Source organism: Enhydra lutris, unplaced genomic scaffold, assembly GCF_002288905.1.
Source record: "Enhydra lutris kenyoni isolate GAN:26980312 unplaced genomic scaffold, ASM228890v2 scaffoldscaffold92, whole genome shotgun sequence".
Taxonomy (NCBI): Eukaryota; Metazoa; Chordata; class Mammalia; order Carnivora; family Mustelidae; genus Enhydra; species Enhydra lutris.
The window spans coordinates 3155801-3175583 of record NW_019154176.1 but is presented as its reverse complement, the minus strand read 5'-3'; the positions used below and the strand labels follow the sequence as shown (position 1 = coordinate 3175583).

General features: G+C 48.5%; 1 protein-coding gene across 4 annotated transcripts in view; it reads right to left on the bottom strand.

Moving 5' to 3' along the window:
- The window catches only part of LOC111162394 (DNA methyltransferase 1), a 44936-nt gene extending 26404 nt beyond the window's left edge, over positions 1–18532 (bottom strand). For 2 of the 4 annotated variants that reach the window (XM_022526786.1, XM_022526785.1), the window contains exons 1-9: positions 18413–18532; positions 9879–9915; positions 9077–9184; positions 8665–8884; positions 7974–8052; positions 6146–6221; positions 3686–3720; positions 3225–3309; positions 918–952 (exon numbers count right to left, since the gene is read on the bottom strand). In XM_022526786.1, coding sequence (XP_022382494.1) covers positions 918–952; positions 3225–3309; positions 3686–3720; positions 6146–6221; positions 7974–8052; positions 8665–8884; positions 9077–9184; positions 9879–9915; positions 18413–18492 — 755 coding nt within the window. In that variant the 5' untranslated portion in view covers positions 18493–18532. Of the gene's footprint in view, positions 1–917; positions 953–3224; positions 3310–3685; positions 3721–6145; positions 6222–7973; positions 8053–8664; positions 8885–9076; positions 9185–9878; positions 9916–17831; positions 18021–18412 lie in introns of those variants that run through there. The other 2 variants (XM_022526787.1, XM_022526788.1) reach the window with 2 other exon arrangements.
- Positions 18533–19783: the final 1251 nt, after the last annotated feature.

Here is a 19783-nt window from a genome sequence, read left to right as displayed (position 1 = left end):
GGGTTGCCTTTCCTGGCTGAAGGGCAAGCTTTCCCTGCAGGAAACCTGAAGGCATTTATTACTTCAGAACTTGGGGTCTTTAGAAATGCCATCAGCATTTCATGCAGATGTTGCTGACATACAGCAGTAGCTTGAAACAAAAACAAACCCCCCACCCCACCCCAATAGGACTCCAGTGATTTCCTGCAACCTGATGGGAACTCTGCCTGCAGCGGAAGAAGGCAAGTGTCTGGGCCTGAGGTCACCCCGGAGGGGTTCACAAGGGCCGGTCTGGTGTGCAGCCCGGCCCGCAACCACGGGCAGCCGGCTCTCCGCTCAGTACCTTGGCTGCAGGGCCCTGCTGCCCCGTTTGGCTGTTCCGCCCACCCCGAGAAAAAGGCCTAGCCTCAACATTTACTTCAGCCAACTCGACGTCAGCAGAGGCTTGAGGTGCTTTTCACCTCTGCCCTCACGCGCTGGCACCGCCACGAAAGCGCACCCCGGCTGGCCACGTCCTGGAGCAGAGGCAGATCATCCCCATCACCCCCACCACCTCTGGCCAAGAGCAGCTGACAGGCACCAAGACGCAGACTCGTAAGCTAAATAATGCTGTGTGAAGCCACTGGGCTTTAGCAAGAGTCTGCTACAGCGTCTTGAACAGCTGCCCGGAGGAACACAGCTGCTCGTCCAGTGCCCTTTACCGCCCCCTGACAAGCGATTGCTGCAGGACCGCCAGGAGGAAGGGGCTGGGGTCACGATCAGCTGAGAGCACCGGAGCCCTGAGTTCACCACGGGGGGCTGACCTCCCACAAGCACAACCAGCCACACACACGCATCACTGACACACCTAATGCCCTGTGCGGCCAGCTCTCTAGCAGAGTGCTTATTTCAGCAACTAAGTTCGCAGCAGAAAGTGCAAAGGCATGTTAGGCACTTACGGTTCTTTGGCTTGACTTCTGAGCCGCTTTTCTTCCTGGGGGAGGGAAGGGGAGGAAGAGGGGAGAGAAAGAAACTCGTTGATTTTCCTTCACTTAGACCTGATCTTTTTCAAGATTTATTTGGGAGCGCACGTGCAGAAGCAAGCAGAGGAGGAGCAGAGGGAAATGGGGATAGTCTCCAGCAGACCCTGGGCTGAGTGCAGAGCCCGACACGGGGGCTCGATCCCAGGACCCTAAGATCACGACCTGAGCTCAGTCCAAGAGTCGGATGCTTAAATGACTGAGCCACCCAGGTGTCCCACCCTGATCTTTCTGTAAGCGTTCTGTGGAAATAAACCTAAACCGATCCTATAGTCTAGCTGGTGGGAGTAAAGACTGTCTTCAAGACAGCACATTTAATTCTGGTGTGGTAAGCGGACAGAAGTGGCAGGATCTAAGAGTTCTATAATCCAAGTATTTTACCCCCAAGCCCCTCTATCACCCGTCATTTGGAAGTGGACAACCTCACAGACAGCTAGCTATCAGAACAGGAACCATAATAGCGGCAGGAAGCAGTATGGCTTACTCGGCAAGCGTTCTACCTCAAACCCTGACAGCACATCGGTTTGCACCCGACTTTAAAGAGCTCAACACATCTCTCTGGAAAACATCGAGGTGTGCTTGGCCTCAAACTCCACATTTTGTGAAGAGACCACAAGGGCTGGTGATGTTGAGAAGAAACATATTGCAGAAGCTCTACTACAAGACAACATCCTGGGAGCCCGACCACAGCTAAGGAACCTCAATCCTGCCCAAAGCTCCTTCGGAGGGTGGTCAAGAAAGCCCCCTGGAACGGCCTGTGCTCAGATGAGCTTGGAGTGCTCTAACCATAACTGCCATCTAGTTTTCACCAGTATCAGGATAGGAAAGGTGATCAATTAAAGGCAAGCATTAAGGACCAAGTGGCTCAAGAATTATCATACATCTCAGCTGCTCCCCCACTAGAGCAATAAAACACGCCCATCCTTTAAGAGATTCCCAGTCACACCAGTAACCCTCTCAGTTTGTTAGAAACTTTTTTAAAAAATTTATTTATTTGACAGAGAGAGAAAGAGATCATAAGGAGACAGAGAGGCAGGGGGGAGTGCGGAAGCAGGCTCCCTGCTGAGCAGAGACTCGGATGCGGGGCTCGATCCCAGGACCCTGAGATCATGACCTGAGCTGAAGGCAGAGGCTTAACCCGCTGAGCCACCCAGGAGCCCCTTGTAAGGAACTTCTAGCCGATATCTTCACAGGACACAAATCAGGACCTGAAGTCGCTCCACCACCTGTGACTGCTGGTTAGCCGTATGTCACACAAGAAGTACTGTCCAATGGTAAGGCTTCTGGTATCAAACCCCTAGTCCCTTTCCTATCCCCTCCCCGAGGGGGTTCAGGTGGCACATCTCTATTTCACAGAACCTTAAGATCTGATTTTACAAAGAAATGGGAGGTCTGAGGAAGACCTGGGGGGAATCTGGCCTTATCTCAGTTAAGAATACAACTAAGCGGTGCCCAGTAGCTCAGTTGTTTCAGTGTCTGCCTTCAGCTCAGGTCATGATCCTGGGGTCCTGGGATCAAGCCCCACATTAGACTGCCTACTCAGCTCAGCCGGGAGCCTGCTTCTCCCTCTCCTTCTGTCACTCCCCCTGCTTATGTTCTCTCGCACCTTCTCTCTCTCAAATAGTTAAATAAGTATACAACTTAAAGGGGGGCCCAGTCAGTTGAACGTCCAACTCCGTTTGGGTTCAGGTCATGAGTTCAGGGTCCTGGGTTCAAGCCCCACATCAGGCTCCATGCTCAGCACAGAATCTGCTTGAGAGATTCTCTCCCTCCCTCTCCTTCTGCCCTTCCCCCAACTCACCTCTCTAAAATAAATAAAATCTTGGGGGGGGGGGGTGCAACTTTATATCTGGATGCTGCCACAGAATTCTAGCACCACAGGTGTTTGAGAATGAGATTTCCGCAAAGACTTAGTGAGTGAGGGAGGCAGATGGACAAGGGCAGGGACCAAAGTTCTGCAACTGAGGCGTGAGCACAAGGTCTAGCTGAGCCCCAAGCCTAACACTGGTGTGTTTATTCCCACAGCCACATTACCCCCGTCCAGGTAGAGAACCACAGAAAAGGGGAGTTTGAAACACATTTTGGCTAAAGTCAAGGTCATTTTGATTAGAGAAAGTCATTTTGTTCCTACAGGCTCCCCACTCCCCCGATCCCCTTCCTAAAACCAAATGGGGACTCAAAGATTAAAAAGTACAATCGACAAACTTGGATGGGACCAGGCTTTACTTTTTCATCTCTTTCTTCCTCTTCTTCCATGTGTGTTCCAGGTTTTACTCTTTCCGGTTCTTCTGCAGGGAGCGGTCTAGCAACTCTGTCAAGCAAAGTAGCACACACCCCAAGGGTGACTCTCCCAAACTCCTCCCCTGCAAGCAGTTGTCATCCAGTCCTTCTCTTCCTACCCAAGGAAACAATCTTCATCCCAGAACCTCAAAAGGCACATACTACTTTAATATTTAATAGGACCTTTAAATCTGGCTCTGACAACGGCCAGTTGCCCTCAATTCATTCTTTGCAATGAGAATTCTACATGAATTGAAGGTTAATAATCTGACCCCAAATTCAGCATTCTTAAGCCATCTATAGTCGCCATGGCAACTCACAATAAAGCTCCTTAAAACTCTTCAGAAAAGTCATTTCAGTAATGAAGATTGCACATTGTACAGAAAAGATGTATTAATTATTCTTACTGTTCTCTAGATGTAACTCTCCGTCTCTTTTCCTCCTGTGTGGAGAGAAGGGAAGAGGACACAAATATTCATTTCAAAGAAGATCAAAATGAAAAGCATGGGTGAGAAAGAGTTCGATACATCTGATACAGTTAAACAGGGCAGAGGATCTGGGTTGGGGGGAAAGATCTGGGCAACCATCGGTCTGGTAGTGATGTCCCCACTCCCTCAAAGCAAAGAAGAGGGCCAGGAGTTGGCCCAGCACATGTCTGTGTACCAGCTGGTCTAGTGAGGGTATGTAAAAGGATCAAAGATCCTTCACCTCCCGTCAGGAATCCTTTAGCATTAGGAAAAAAAAAAAAAATAGTAATCTGAGATTCACATCAACAAGAATGACAACCTCAACCAGACACCAGCTCTTCTCGGATAATACCCCAGTGCCCCATTTCCCTAAGTTCACACTATTTGCCATCTCCAGGAGAGCTATATGTATTTAAATGGGATGAAATTATTGTGATAAAACAGATCTATACCTTGTCTGAGGTAATAATCGACACATGTGAGTATATACACATAAGCGAGAACTGGTAAAGTCTAATTGCACCAATGTCAGTTCCTGGTTTTGCTGCTGTGTTAGTTATAGGACAGGTTCCCATCAGAGAAAGTTGGGTAAGTTGCCCAGAACCTCACTGTAATCCATTATTTGAAACACATATGAAAGAAATCTGTATCTGTATCTACGGAAAATCCTGCCTCCAGGCTACCTGCAGACTTGAGCTACATCCGCTCCTCCCAGAGTCTCCAGCCTGTTGGCCTGTCCTGCGTGTTTCACAACTGCCAGCCTTAAACCCATGAGCCAATTTCTTAAGATTCATCTTCTACATATACACAGTCTGTTGGTTGTTTCTCCAGCAAACCTGGACGCAGACAGTACGCTAGTATACTAATATATTCTCTCTCTCAATCAACATAGAAGAAACTGATAAATCCTACCCCCAGCCCCCAAAGTTCAAGGAGAAGGGAGATCTATGCACCAAAACATCCTTTTGTACTACTTAGTTTTACTAAATGCACGTAATGCATTGGTTTTAAAACACAGTAAATTTTCAAAACTTTAAACTGACTAAAGTGAGATTATCTCTGTATGATGAGTTACGTGACCAATGCCATCTGATACCACTGTTTGGTACATGGAGCCTTCCTCTAGACTAGTGGAACAGATGGTACTTTTACAAGTGTCTCACCCACAAGGCCTCTAGGCCTTACACAAACTCAGAAACTGAAATACCCATTTAAGAGGCCAGATGAGAAGGCTATGTAGCCTTCCCAAAAGTTAGGGTGCGAAAAACCACTCTAAAACGAATGCATGTGGGAACAAGCTATTGATAGGACAAGAGCCAGCCTGCTTCTGCCTGTTTTTTTTTCCTAGGACACAAGAGGCTTGTCCACTGACTAGTGGTTCCCTCTGTGCCTCAGTTTCCCCTTGAGAGTGGGTAACCCAAGTAAACTGTAACTATCTGAATAAAGGTTATGAAGATTAACATCAAGTTCCTAAAACCAGAATCACCGTGTCTCACAACAGGATGTCAAACCTACCTCAATGCTAGGGATAGCCCAGTGACACCTGAATGACCCCTCAGTCCAGTGCTTCTCACCCAGAGCAACTTTACCCCTCACCCCAAACTGGCAGTAACTGATGATGCTTGGGGTGGTCACAACTGAGAGGGGAGAAGGGGATTCCTACTGGCATCCAGTGAGTAGAGGTCAGGATGCTGTGGTGTTCCACAACCCAGAGGGACGCCCTCCCCACCCCACCCTCCAGCAAAGGAGCAACTGGCCCCGAAAGTCAATGGCACGGCTGGGAAACCCGGGCTTAAAGAGGAGTGTCTGTAGTTTGCTCTATCAGTACCAATAAGGCATTTATTACCTACACCCAAACCTAGACTTCCCCTCAACTTACATAGCTAATCCCAAATCAAAATGTGTGACCGCCTGGTATTATCTAGGTATGGCCCTCAAGTCACAAGGGAAAAGTACCATCAGAGATTAACGTTTTCTGTATCAAAGACCCTCAATAAGCCACGGGCTTTCTAACCTAAGAGGTCCAAGCAGCACTGGTCTACTACACACAGAAGCTGTCTGACGCTCTGCTGTTAGAAAAGCTAGATGTGGAAAGAGGACTTAGGAGAGCAGCAGTGAAGGCTGTAAACCTGTCACATTTGATTGCCAGTCTTGCCCGCTAGAGAAGTAGGAAGTAGAGGGAACAGACTCTGAAGGTACAGGGCTGCCTTGTGAGTAGCAGGGGTCCGTGGAGCCCCCAGGCCTAACAGTGACATACTTCATACTGCCCGGGTGCAGCGACGTGTCCCTAACACCATCTTGGTCGCTTCAAGCCCATTTAGCTAGTCCTGACTTTACACTTAGCCTATCATATCAGCAAATGTACCAAGAGAAGGCGAGGGAAGAAAATGCCAGCCCTACCTGGTCTTTTTCTTCCTCAGGAGACTCATCCGATTTCGCTTTTTCCTGCTCTTCCTCGGGCTTCCGTTTGGCAGGGCTGTCAGCAACAGGAAAGCCAACCGTTAGCTCCGCCGGACGCCAGCGCTCCAACAGGCCCAAGAGGACTTGTAGCCCTCTTTAGGACTACAAGGCAGCCTCTTTAGGACACATTCAGGTCATGGGTGTCTTATTCCCTCCAAGGAAATGCCCTCACTGCCGGGATATTAAAAGAGGCTTCAAGTTTAGTGTCTGAGTGACAGGTTAGACTGTTGCCATTTTGCAAACCTAAGAAATCATGGATCTCGATGTCTATCAACAGCTGCTGGCATCACAGAAGAGACCTCACATGCCTCTAAGAACACATGGCACCATCTACGGAAGGGTCTCAAAAAATAATAGAGCTGGAAGCTGATCAAGCTTCTAGAGCTAACTAACCAGTTTATAAGAAACACAAAACAAGGAAGACATTAACGAGGACGCAGTCCACTGGACCTAGAAACTCCATGGGACAAATGAACTAATTTCTTCAAATAAATGGCAAGAAAAGAAAGGAATCTAATTAGAAAGGCTTAAAACAAATCAAGCAAACAAAATTTACCAGACACGAGGAAACACAGACACTGGCTATGTGCTTCATAGTAAGGAATTATTATGCTTTGTAAAGTACAAAAATATTAGACTTATATTTTGTCTTTTTTTTTTTTTAAGATTTTATTTATTCATTTGACAGAGAGAGAGAGATCCCAAGTAGGCAGAGAGGCAAGCAGAGAGAGAGAGAGAGAGAGGAGGAAGCAGGCTCCCTGCCGAGCAAAGAGCCCGATGCGGGACTCGATCCCAGGACCCTGAGATCATGACCTGAGCCGAAGGCAGAGGCTTAACCCACTGAGCCACCCAGGCGCCCCATATTTTGTCTTTTTAAAGAGACTGCTAGGGGCACCTAGGTGGCTCTGTGGGTTAAGCCTCTGCCTTCAGCTCGGGTCATGATCTCAGGGTCCTGGGATCGAGCCCCGCATCAGGCTCTCTGCTCAGAAGGGAGCCTGCTTCCCTCTCCCTCTCTGCCTGCCTCTCTGCCTACTTGTGATCTGTGTGTGTCAAATTAAAAAAGACTGCTAAACATTAACATTTTTATTCACATTTTGCTGGAATTGCTAAACAAAAAAAAAAAAAAAGAGAGAGAGAGAGAGAGAGAGAGAAACCAATTTTATTATCTAGAAATTATTATCTAGAAATATACTGAAGGGGCGCCTGGGTAACTCAGTTAAGCGTCTGCCTTCATGATCCCAGGGTCCTGGGATAGAGCCCCACATCGGGCTCTCTGTTCAGCAAGAGTCTGCTTTTCCTTCTCCCTGCCGCTCCCCCTGCTTGTACTCTCTCTGTGTCAAACGAATAAATAAAATCTTGGGGAGCGGGGGAATCTTTAAAAAAAGACAGAAATATATTGACATGACATGTCTGGGAGGGTTTCAAAATAATCCAGTTGGGAGAGAATTTATGGGGTTACAGATGAAAAGATGGCCAGCTGGTAACTGCTGACGCTGGGTGACAGGTATCTGGGGCTGGGCAGCGGGGGTGGGGGGGTGTCATTTTATTACCATGGCTAGTTTTGTATATATTTGAATGTTCCCAGAAAAGTAAGAACACAGGTGTTGAGAAATGCTTTTCATCAGTGTTTAACAAAGAAAACTGTAAGACTAAAACCTATGCAATGTGGAACTCAAAACTGCTAAATTATACCCTACTAATTCCATTCCTGTTTACCAAGAACGGTTTGCCCTGAGAAAAGATGGCTGTCAATTCATTATATACTGACCCCCTTGAGAAATGAGATAGGATGGTGGTCTGCCTGGTAGTTTGCCTTGTAATCCTGGGGCTAGAAGAAGCAGCTTCAGCTGTTTAAAGAAAAAAAAAAAAAAGCCACTATGAATAAAAAAGTTCACAAAGTGTAGTTCTTAAGCATTAGCAAGCTAGTGCGGAGAATCAGGTTCTGAAGATTAAGTACCCTTCTTTTTTATCTCCAACCAACAACAATCTCAATAAAAGGTAGCAATTAGCACCTGCCAATTTGCTGAGCCATGGTACTGGAGCTCTTCACTGAGGGGCCATAGCCTGACCCAGAGAAGGAGACAACCTCCTCTATGTCGTCAAAAGACGAAGTGGCCAAGAACCTGACCTGCGCTCAGCTCCCACACCCTCGTGTGTTTTCACAAATTCCAGAAGAGTTACTTCGACTACAAAGGAGACTATACATTGAGCTTAAATAGGCGTTTAACTTAGAAATAGTATTACTACCTCCTGTCACCTTATACATCACGAACTTAAGCTACGTTTTGGGACCTCCTGCTCCGTATTTGGTCAAAGAACAAATCGTACATCCAAGCCAGTTAGGAAGTACGCGCAAGAAACAACCCAGGAGGTACTGTCCCGGGGGGACCAACGGCTCCAAGGCTGGTACCATGTAAGGGGACAGCTAATCTCCACCAAGATTAAATAAGTGGTCTTACACTTGGTCTCTCCATCGGCCTTGCTTCGTCTGGGTGTGGGAAGTTTGGAAACGGGTTTGGGAGACTTCTTTTCCTCTGCCATTCCCACTCTGCGGTCCTCGCCGCTTGTCTGGCTCCCGTTTTCTAGACGTCCGTTCACTTCCCGGCTGAAAGCATGAGCTCCGTTCTCCAAGGATAAATCTTTATTTAAAAGGGATTTGACTTTAGCCAGGTAGCCCTCCTACAGCAGGAAAGGATAATTTAAGTAGCAGTGAATGTAAACAAGTGGCAACAAGAGAATAAGGAAACACGCATTTCCTTTATAACTACTGGGTAACAAGGAGAGCTGGGGAGGATTCTGCCTTCCTGGTCACACGGGAGTTACAGGGGAAGAGACACTTTCTAGACACCAGGATGCTGAGAACGGACTTACCTCTGATAATTCTTCTTTATGTAATTTGGTTTCCAAGTCACATAACTGATTTTTTATTTCTGTTTGCAGAAATTCATGCAAGAGATTCAGTTTCTCCTTCACACATTCCTAAGGGAAGGATATAGGTTTAGATGTCCCCAAACTCCCAAGTCACTAATGGGCCACTACACAGATAATTAGGCCGCCGGGTCGTGAAATACCAACTGAGTGGCAGGCAATGTTGACTCAGCCCGGAAAACTGAATATTCCCAAGACACGTTTATGATGTTTCCCTTAAGATCACATCATACCATCTCCAGAGCGGTGAAAAATGGGAAGATTAGGAGGTGGGATAGAGACATATAACAGTGTATTAGAAAAAAACTGTGCTTTTGAGAACTGTGACCAGGACAAGTTACAATTCAGAACCGATGGTGTGAACCCAGATTGGGAGACTTATCAGTGAGTTACCAAGAGATCAGCAGCACGTTAACACAGAACATTAAGAATAATATCTAAGCTATCCTCAAAACTACGGAAAAAAGCGCGGGAGCCTGAATGGCTCAGTCGGTTGAACATCTGACTCTTGGTTTCAGCACCAGCCATGATCTCATGGGTCATGGGAATCAAGCCCCACGTCAGGGCATCTACTTGAAGATTCTTTTCCTCTGCCTCTCCCCCCACCACTCGCACACATGCACACACTCTAAAATATTTTTCAAAAATACTATGAAAAAAAGCTGACTTCACTTAAACTTTTTACGAGTCACAAACTATCTGTAAAACAGTAACGTCTGGTAATAAAATTTAAGGTGGAGGTTACCTTTTCTGTTAGGCTATCTCTTTCCAAATCTTTGAGCCTGTGGGAAGAAAATGGAGAAAGAAAGGCAATTATGCAACTCTGTTTACTCTAAGACTAAAACCACAGTTGTGTGTGTGTGTGTGTTTGTGTTGTGTTTTTTAAAGATTTTATTTGTCAGAGAGAGAGAGAGAGAGCCAGCGAGCACACAAGCAGGGGAAGCAGCAGGCAGGGGCAGAAGGAGGCTCCTTACCAAGCAAGGAGCCTGATGCAGAACTCGATAACAGGACCCTGGGATCAATACCCGAGCCAAAGGCAGCCACTTAACTGACTGAGCCACCCAGGTATCCCTAAATCCAAATCTGAAGAACTTTGGAAATAAATTTGACATGTAGCAGTGTTAGGGAAAAAACAAACAAACAAAACACCACAGTGGTTTTCGCCCACCCAAGCTAGAAATCCTACTACAATGCCTGTAGTCGTTTTTAAGAAGTCACTTATGATCTGAATGAGATCTCCCCTCCCACCCCCCAGCCCCCTTAAGGGTGCAGTTTTTCTGGTAGTGAGAGAATAGAGGAGCTCCATAATGGTATTATTTCCAAAGGAACTAGGGAAATAGAGGCAGGCCATATAGTTGGGGTGCACCTGTCAAATGACCTATAGAAGGTCTTCCTCCAGTTGGTCTGGCAAGACCCCATGAAAGGGCATACCACAGGGTGGCCAGTGTTAGAAGGAATGGGCCAGGGTCATAAGGTGCTGTGAAGGAACAGCCAGCTAACACTCCCAAAGGCCAGGGTGGGGGTGGCAGCATTCAAAGGAGGAACATAAGAGAGGGAAGTAGGGGCACCAGAGTGGCTCAGTCGGTTAAGCATGCTACTCTCAATCTCAGCTCGGATCTTGATCTCAGGGTCGTGTGTTCAAGTCCAGCACTGGGCGTGGAGCCTACTTAAAAACAAAAACACACACATACAACAACAAAAAGGAAGTAAAGGCATCTGGTGCAGCAGGGAGCACCCACACTCGGGTGACAGATGAAGTGAGAAACATTGTTGGCTGGCGCCTCACCAGAGAGCTCCTCCTTCGGAATGTTTATACCTAATCCTTCAGGAGTGCAGAACTGTCATGAGTTTGGCGAGAAAAGCAGAGCCTGATTTGATCACTGAAGATTAGCGTCTTGCCTCTTTTTCTGGGGGGAGTGGAAGGGGACAGAAGACACTGAGGAAAGGGAGGTGAGTGGACAAGCTTTGGTTCCTAGGCTGGGTGCCACCTGTGGACAGTGCGGGAAGAACAGGTCTAACCAGCTGGGTTAGCATCCGTCACTGGAGAAGTGCCCTGGGCAGGGACCAGGCCTCTACCATCTCTGGACCCTCCTACCCTGCACCCATACAGACAACGTACTCTTATCATTAGCCAAAAGGGCAAGAACAGAGCTCTCCCAGCCTGGTTTTTCCAAAGAGCCACGTGTGAGTGCAACACAGGGAATGCAAGCAACAGGCTTTGCGGGACTCCTGTCACACAGACGCTGCTCTGAGTGCGTGGGGGGCCCCCCCAGCTTTGACCCCCACCACATCTGCAGGCACCGATTGCATGCCAGGCCCTGTTCCAGGCAACGAGCTGGGTAGTGGGATGCCGGGACTGCCGGGAAGGGACCTTCAGACCTGGGTAGTCAGGAAAGGTCTTTCTGTAGAAGCCTCTGACAGGGGGCGCCTGGGTGGCTCAGTCGTTAAGCGTCAGCCTTCGGCTCAGGTCATAATCCCAGGGTCCTGGGATGGAGCCCCACATCGGGCTCCCTGCTGCACAGAGAGCCTGCTTCTCCCTCTGCCACTCCCCCCAACTTGTGTTCCCTCTCTCGCTGTGGCTCTCTCTGTCACATAAATAAAATCTTTTTTTTTTCTTAAAGATTTTATTAATTTATTTGTCAGAGAGAGAGAGGGAGAGCGAGCAAGCACAGGCAGACAGAGTGGCAGGCAGAGGCAGAGGGAGAAGCAGGCTCCCTACCTACCAAGCAAGAAGCCCAATGTGGGACTCGATCCCAGGACGCCGGGATCATGACCTGAGCCGAAGGCAGCCGCCTAACCAACTGAGCCGCCCAGGCGTCCCCACATAAATAAAATCTTAAAAAAAAAAAAAAAAAAAAAATCTGACTGCAGACACAGTGGCAGCATATACTATATCACACACACACACACACACACACACACACACTCTCTCTCTCTCTCTCTCTCTCTCTCTCTCTCTCTCCATATAAGCCCCTTCCACCCTCGCCATAACTCAGGTCCGGGAGAGCTGCAGAACTCTGTTCACGCAGCCAGAGGCACATACGAGGCTGCAGGGGCCTCACGCCGGGCTTCTCCGTCCTTCTACTCACAGAACCCTGGCGACAACACGGCCCCCTGACCCTGAGGCTACCTCAGGTGTTAAGGACGATGCTCAGCTGGCGGTGAAGCCCCCCCTCGCCTCCCAAGCACTCTTTCCACAACGCCAACGACTACCTCGGGGCACAAATTCTGCCCACCTCTCCCACGACCTGGGATTGTTTAGCCTGGCAGAGAGGAACCAAATAAACTCTTCAGGGGACCTCAAATGCCTTGTCCTGTGAAGACAGACTGTCCCCTGCCTGGCCCCAGAGAGGAAAGGCGGAGCCCAGGACAGGCCCTGGGGAGCCAGAAGTGTGACAGGGATGAGGCTGGGCAGTGCACCTCCGGACACCCAGGCTTCCACGGAAGAGTCCATCCCTTTCCCGGGAAAACGGAGGGCGACACCATCTCACATCTGCTTTGCATTCAGAGCGGGGAGGATTAGAACAGACGTCGAGGACCAGGCAGGATAGTCAGACAGCAGCCACGTTATGAGATAACACCTCAGCTCCCTTGCAGCCCAAGATCCCATGATTCATTCCTCGTTGCTTCCCTCACACAGTCCTACAAGGGAAATAAACTGTAACTGAAGGAATCAACCAAATATCATTCAAACCTGAGGGCTTCCGAAGAGCAAAGGTATAGAAAAGCATCAGGAAGGACTAGCCCAGGGGAACAGCTCAGCGGGAATGGAGCAGGGGAGCTGCCCAAACAGGAGCCGTACAGTGGAGGAGCTGGCTCAGGACACCCAAGAAACCCACACAAGTCAGGCTGGGTGCCAGTCTGAGGGAGGTCAATAACATCAGGCTAAAAAATTGATTTTGTTCCACAGTTAAACCACTGAAGGAATCGTAGGGGGAGGGGAGGGCAGGGAGGAAGAAACCAAGACACCAGAGCCGTGTTTTAGGAAAATTAATCTGGCAAAATTACATAATAGGCAGGAAGAGATTACCAAATGTTAAATCACTCTTTAACACGCTAGAAATGCTGGTCTGTAATGTGATTTATCAGGAATGGAGACCACTGCTAAAGAAGTTACAAAACTTCATGAACTCTGCCTCTTGGAACTGGCCACGTGGCAGATGGGACAGGGCTGTCTGAGATGGTATCTCTGATGGCCTGAGAGGATATCCTGCCTGTGGGAGGCAGGATAATGAGCCCTTCCCAAAAAGAGATGTCCATGCCCTAATCCTCCAGAACCTGGGAGTACTGGTGTCTCACTGATAAAAGGGACTCTGCAGATGTGATTAAGGTTGTAGCCCTTGAGATGGGCAGATTATCCTGGATTAGCCAGGTGGGCCCAATCTAATCACCTAAATCCTTAAAAGCAGAAAAACCTCCCAGCTGCATTTCAAGAGATGTGACTAAAGAAGGGTGAGAGAGAGATGTGGCATGAGGACTGGCTTTACTAACTTGAAACATGGAGGCAGTGGGCCATGAGCCAAAGGGTACATCACCTCCAGAAGCTGGGCCTGGTTAGAGCCAGCAAGAGAAGAGGGACCTCAATCTTACAACCACAAGGAACTGAATTCCGTCAACAATTTGAAAGAGTGAAGAAACATTCTCACCAAGAGCCTCCAGGAAGGAATGTAGCCTGCTAACACTATTTCATCCAGCGAGACCCATACCAGATTTCTGACCTACAGCATTGTTAGAACAAATTCATGTTCTATTTAAACCACTAAGATAATTTGTTATGGATCCAATTAAAAACTAATGCATGGGACGCCTGGGTGGCTCAGTTGGTTAAGCCACGGCCTTTGGCTCAGGTCATGATCCTGGAGTTCCGGGATCGAGTCCCACATCAGGCTCCCAGCTCTTTGGGGAGTCTGCTTATCCCTTCTCATGCTCTCTCTCCCTCTCTCAAATAAATAAATAAAATCTTAAAAAAAAAAAAAAAAAAAAAAAACCTAACGCGGTATCAGAAATTCAGAACATTTTGGTAGAGAAAAAGTAAACAGGCCATGAGTGTGAAGAGTGACATTTCAGGGAACAGTGGCTCAGCAGCACTGGCTGGCTACCCGGCAGCTAGAAATTAAAACCGGCTTTCCTGAGAGGCCTCAAACCTGGAGTTAGTCCTGTCCAGCTGATAGTCCCAACCGCTGCAAGTCCTAGGACTGGGAGAGGTAAGGGCCCAGGAACGAAAGAAAATGATTGGCGGGGGCAGAATATCAGGGGGGGAGAGAGGCTCCCTGGAAGTAAACCGCACCACAAAAGCCAAGGATAGAAAGGATTAAAAAGCAAGAGATACAGAGAGATGAAAGAGGACGGAACACCACCTCAGTCCTTGAGAAGAAAGCCTGAGCAAGAGTAGAACTGGATACCTGGCACAAAAGCAAAGGCGGCAGCGGAAGGAACAAGCCCAGACCATTCTGCAAGAAGCCAAACGTGAAGGCTGGAATGATAAGCAGGATACACATCATCTGTACATGTACACGGCCTACACTGAAATACTGACATCGGCCTCGGTAGCAGATCTGCGCGTTGCTACTCTAAATCATGCTCCCCTAATGGAAGTGAAATACACAGCGGACCGTGCAGTAAGTAGCACAGAAGGTTTTCTGGCAGGGGCTGCTTTACCACATTTATACCTATCAGCTTAGCTGGTCTTCATAACGCCCAGGTAGCATGGGCAACACCGTTCCATTTTACAGATAAAACACCAAGAGGTGGGGTGCCTGGGTGGCTCAATCCTGACCTTCGGGTCAGGACATGATCCCAAGGTCCTGGGATGGACCCTGTTCAGAAGGGAGTCTGCTTTTCCCTCTGCCCCTCCCCCTTCTCGTGTGGGCTCTCTCTCTCAAAAACAAATTAAAAAAAAAAAAAGAAAAAAGAAAGACAGACAGACTGACCACCAAGAGGTTAAAAAACTTAGCCCTGGGGCACCTGGTAGCTCAGTGGGTTAAGCCTCTGCCTTCAGCTCAGGTCATGATCTCAGGGTCCTGGGATCAAGCCCTACGTTGGACTCTCTGCTCAGCAGGGAGCCTGCTTCCTCCTCTCTCTCTCTCTCTCTCTGCCTGCCTCTCTGCTTACTTGTGATCTCTGTCTGTCAAATAAATAAATAAAATCTTTAAAAAAAAAACAAAAACAAACTTAGCCCTACAGCTATGGTAGGAAGGAATCTGAACCCCGGTGGTCTGTACCTCTAGAATATTCCTGCTGGGGAGAAATAGGAGAGTCCGTTTTGCCCTCTTCAATACCCAATCAGTTGGAGTCATGGAACTAGAGCTAAGAACTTGAAACCCGACTTAATCTAATCACAGAAGGGCTAGCAGTTTAAAAAGCTGGCACAATTACTTAGGCTAATCAGAGTGGTACAAAGGAGGTTTGCTACAATCTGTGCTGGAATCCAGGCTTCCTTAGAGGGGAAAGTCTTGCATGCATGCCTTTCAGAGTCTACTCTACACCAAATTACAGAGTAAATAAGGCAAACAAATTACCATCCACGCCAGGGTTGCAAAGGCAACATGCAGGGTGCCTGGGCAGAATTCAACACCCTTCCTGTTATGGGGAAGAGGGATGGTCTTTCTGAGCACAGTCTGAAGGATGAATGGACAGTAGCCAACTTAGGGAAGGGGTAGATAGGGAGCAGCTCAGCATCCCACTGGCCGCTCTGCATGGTCTCAGGCCCTGAGAACCTGAGGTCTGTATGGCTTGTGAAAAGAGCACACAATGAATCAGACAAGTGGACAGGGATTCTGGACTTCAGGACCAGTGCACCCGGCAGTGTGTGTGGGGCAAGGAAACCATCAGATCCAACTTTTTAAGAGGATTCACAGTTTCTACTTGGAGAAAAGACCCAAGTAGCAACAGGAAGACCAGTGAGAGACTTATTGCTTTATACAAATGGTGGCTTGGACAAAATAAGAAATTTAAGTGGAAAAATATAGCTTGTCCCGAAAGGCATAATTTTTAGATTTTGGGTGCTTTATTTTATACAGTTTTTCGATTTGGGTGTTACACTTTAAAAATGAAGTTAAAGACTTAAGAACCCAAACATGGAAAATACTTTCCGGTATTACTACATTATCTAATGGAACTACATGTTTAAAAAAAAGCTGACACATATAGGTAAGCTAGCAAAAGTGACAGAAACGCATGAGGACCTGGCCTAGTTTTGTTCCTAGACTGTTCTACTGGACTTAAGTACCTCTTGTGTTCTAAGTCATACCCCTTTAATTTTCGTAGATCAAGAAGTTATACCTCCATTTACAAATCTAAGGGAGTGTTGAATACCATGTTTATGTATTTTGTACAATGAAATTCAAAATGTAAGACAAGAGGTGGTTGAGGGTCCCATAAGCAGCCAATTTCAATGTCCATCCCATGCCTAAAGCAGAATCCCAAAATTCTGCACCTACAGTAGGTAATTCTGGTTCAAAGTAATAGGAAACCTAAGGTAACGGAGGATGGTAAAACTTACTTAAGAGCATTCAAATTCAGCCAAAGACTTACACTGGCCCAAGAAAACCCCTAAGCTAAGCCAGTGGCCTATTCAAAACCCTAGATGAAAGAAAACGTTTTGGTAAGAAGCAGACATCAGCAGGAATCCTTGCTTCCTCACAGCAAACTCCTACAGCATCCACTCTTAAGAACTTTTGAGGATTAAATGAGGAACTGTCAAGTGCTTTATATGATTAGGGACTGACTGGCAGAAGTGACAAAAGGCTAGATTAGCCAATAAGAATGCTAACGTGGGGATTTATGTGCTGGGCATAGTCTCATGTCATCCAGTGTCAGTTTAAAGCCCATGTTAAGGAGTCCATGGCCACAGCCTGTTTATGACACTTGCCCAAGGTCAAACAAGCCAGAGGAGATGAGAGTTCTCACCATCAGAGTAAAGAAGACTGGGCCCAAACATCTGTTGGGTCTGTCACCACCAAGCCAGGGATTTCCATAATTCCATTTCAAGTTCTATCTTGGGAGGATACAGATAGGGATTCTTCAGCAAGACACACCTCCTCTGTGATTAAGAAGCGGACTGAACTTTAAAACCCGTGGTAGGGGCCCCCAAATACAGCCGTCCCCACCCCCATACACATACACACACACACACTCCCAACTCCAAAAGCCCAAAAGACTGGCCTGGCACAACCATAGGAAAAGCACAGGGAAACAGGGAAATGGCAAAACCAGCTCACAAACCCAGGGGGGGCAGTCCTGCCTAGTCAAGGTTCCAATGACTAGTGTTCCGAGGAGTGCCGATTTTCAGGAGTGAAACTGGTGCCCGTCACAAACAGGAGCCCAGTATTCTTGCCCGCGACCCATCTGCACAGAACTGCTACAGCCAGTCCGGACACTAACTGCTGTGCAACACACGCGCACACACACGAAACTGCAGCCACTTGTGTGAAGCGCGCACGCATACACACACACACCCATGGCCACTGTGTCACGCGCGCTTACGCGCGCACACACGAAACTGCAGCCAGTTCTCCCTAGCGAGGCTTCCTTGACGCCCATGGCTCACAGGCACAGATTTACTGGGAAAGATCATCCAGCCTTCATGCTGCCCGAGCCCCTGGTCCTGCGCTGCACAGTACGAGTTCCTTCCAGATGCTACTTCCCCGCAGCAGTCCTAGATGAAGGAAGCCCCCCAAGGAAGACGGGGGTCGCAAACCTGAGCCGGCCGCGCCCGGGCCCCAAGCGGCGACGTCTGTCTCTGGAGGCCGCCATCGGGATGCGCTGAGCGGGGTGCCAAGGGGGGGCCCCCAAAATTCCCCCAGGGACGGGACCAGCTCGACCCCCTAAGCGGGCCGGGCACCGGAAGTAGAGGCCGAAGTGCCCGGGCCGAGGGGTGTCCTGAGGCCGCGGGCTGCCCACTTCCTGCGCGACCAAACTGGCGGCAGGACCCAGGCCCGTGGCTCCTCCAGGAAGGGGATCCCCAAGGAGAACCCAAAGCTCGCTCTACTTTGAGATCAGAAGTGACCCCAAGTTTCTAGTCACCAGGGAACTGTGAGGGGCCTCGGCCCATTTTGGCGCCAAACGGCCAGGGGTGCGCGCGACCGGAAGTGCCACCCTGCCCGCGCCAACCGCCACCGCGCCGTCCCGCGCATGCGCGCCCGTCTGTCAGCGGCAGCCACGGGCTACCAAGAGGGGAAGCAACCCCCCCACCCCCAACGCCGAGCCACTTCCCAACCCCCCCCCACCCCACCTCATCTCCCCCAGCCCGAGTTCACAACCCCCCCATGCGGCACCTACCGCCTACGGACATCATCGGGCAGGGAGATGGCTCGGGAGGCCAGCGTGGGCACCCGGGCCGGGGCGGTGCGGGCAGGCATCTTGGAAACTGCAGCAGAGACAGCGGCGCCGGCGGCAGAGGCAGCCCTGGCTTTTCGCGCGGAAACCGACGGGGAGGGGCGGTGAGCTAAGACGGCATGTACCATCTCGGCCCCGACGTGGGGGAAGGCGGGACGTACCATAGGGAGAGAGGCCATACCATGTGCGGGCAGATAGAGTGGAGCAGGTCGTGCACAGGGGCCGCGCAGGCGCGAGAAGGGAGCACACCCCCGCGTGGAGCTGTGGGCTCGTCCAAGCTCCCTGTTTGCTGGGAGCCTCGCCTGAGAGGTTCATTCATTCATTCTTCCTAGCATGCTGGGGATAAAACAGGGAGCATTCCTACAGGGCTCCAGCATGTGGGCCCTTGGGATTGTAACTGAGGACTTGAACTCCACTCCATCTATATGCTCATTATAATGACCTTGGATGGGTCATTTGGACCCAGGCCCCGTTTCATCTTTAAAAAGGTGCTAATCGCGGATAATCTTGAGGACGCACAAACCATGCAGCTAGCATCACCGATCTCCCAGTGTGGTGAGGCCCAGGCCACTTCTACAGCCTGTGTGATTAAAAAAGCACCAGAACTTGGGGAAAGGATAGTCTCTTCAAATGGCGTTGGGAAAATTGGGGAAATGTTTATGTGCCAACAAGTAAAGTTGGATCCTTACCTACGGCATATAAAAATTAACTCAAAATGGATTAAAGACATAAATGTAGACTTGAAACTATGCAACACTTTGAAGAAAAAAGGGGGGTTCACAACATTGAATTTGGCAATGATTTACTGACTAGGACATGAAAGCACAGGCAATAGAAGCTAAAAGACAGATGGGACTACAGCAAACAATTTATGCACAGCAAAGGAGTCAACAAGTGAAAAGGCAACATATAGAATGGGAAAAAAGATTGCAGACCATATATCTGATAAGATGTTAATATCCAGAATAAAGAGCTACAACTCAACAAAGACGACAACCTGATTTTAAAGATGGGCAAAAGATTTGAATAAACCATTCCCTAAAAATACACAAATAGCCAACAGGCATATGAAAAGACACCCAACATCACTAATCAGGGAAATGCAAATCAAAACCACAATGATAGTGGCCACTCTAATGGGCATGAGGTGAACTATCAAGAGATTATTATATATATGTGTGTATATATGCAGTATACACACACACACACACAATAATCAAAAACAGGTGCTGGCAGAAATGTGGAAATTAGGATCCATGTGTACTATCAGTGGGGATGTAAAATATGCAGCCAGCACAGAAAAGAGTGGAGGTT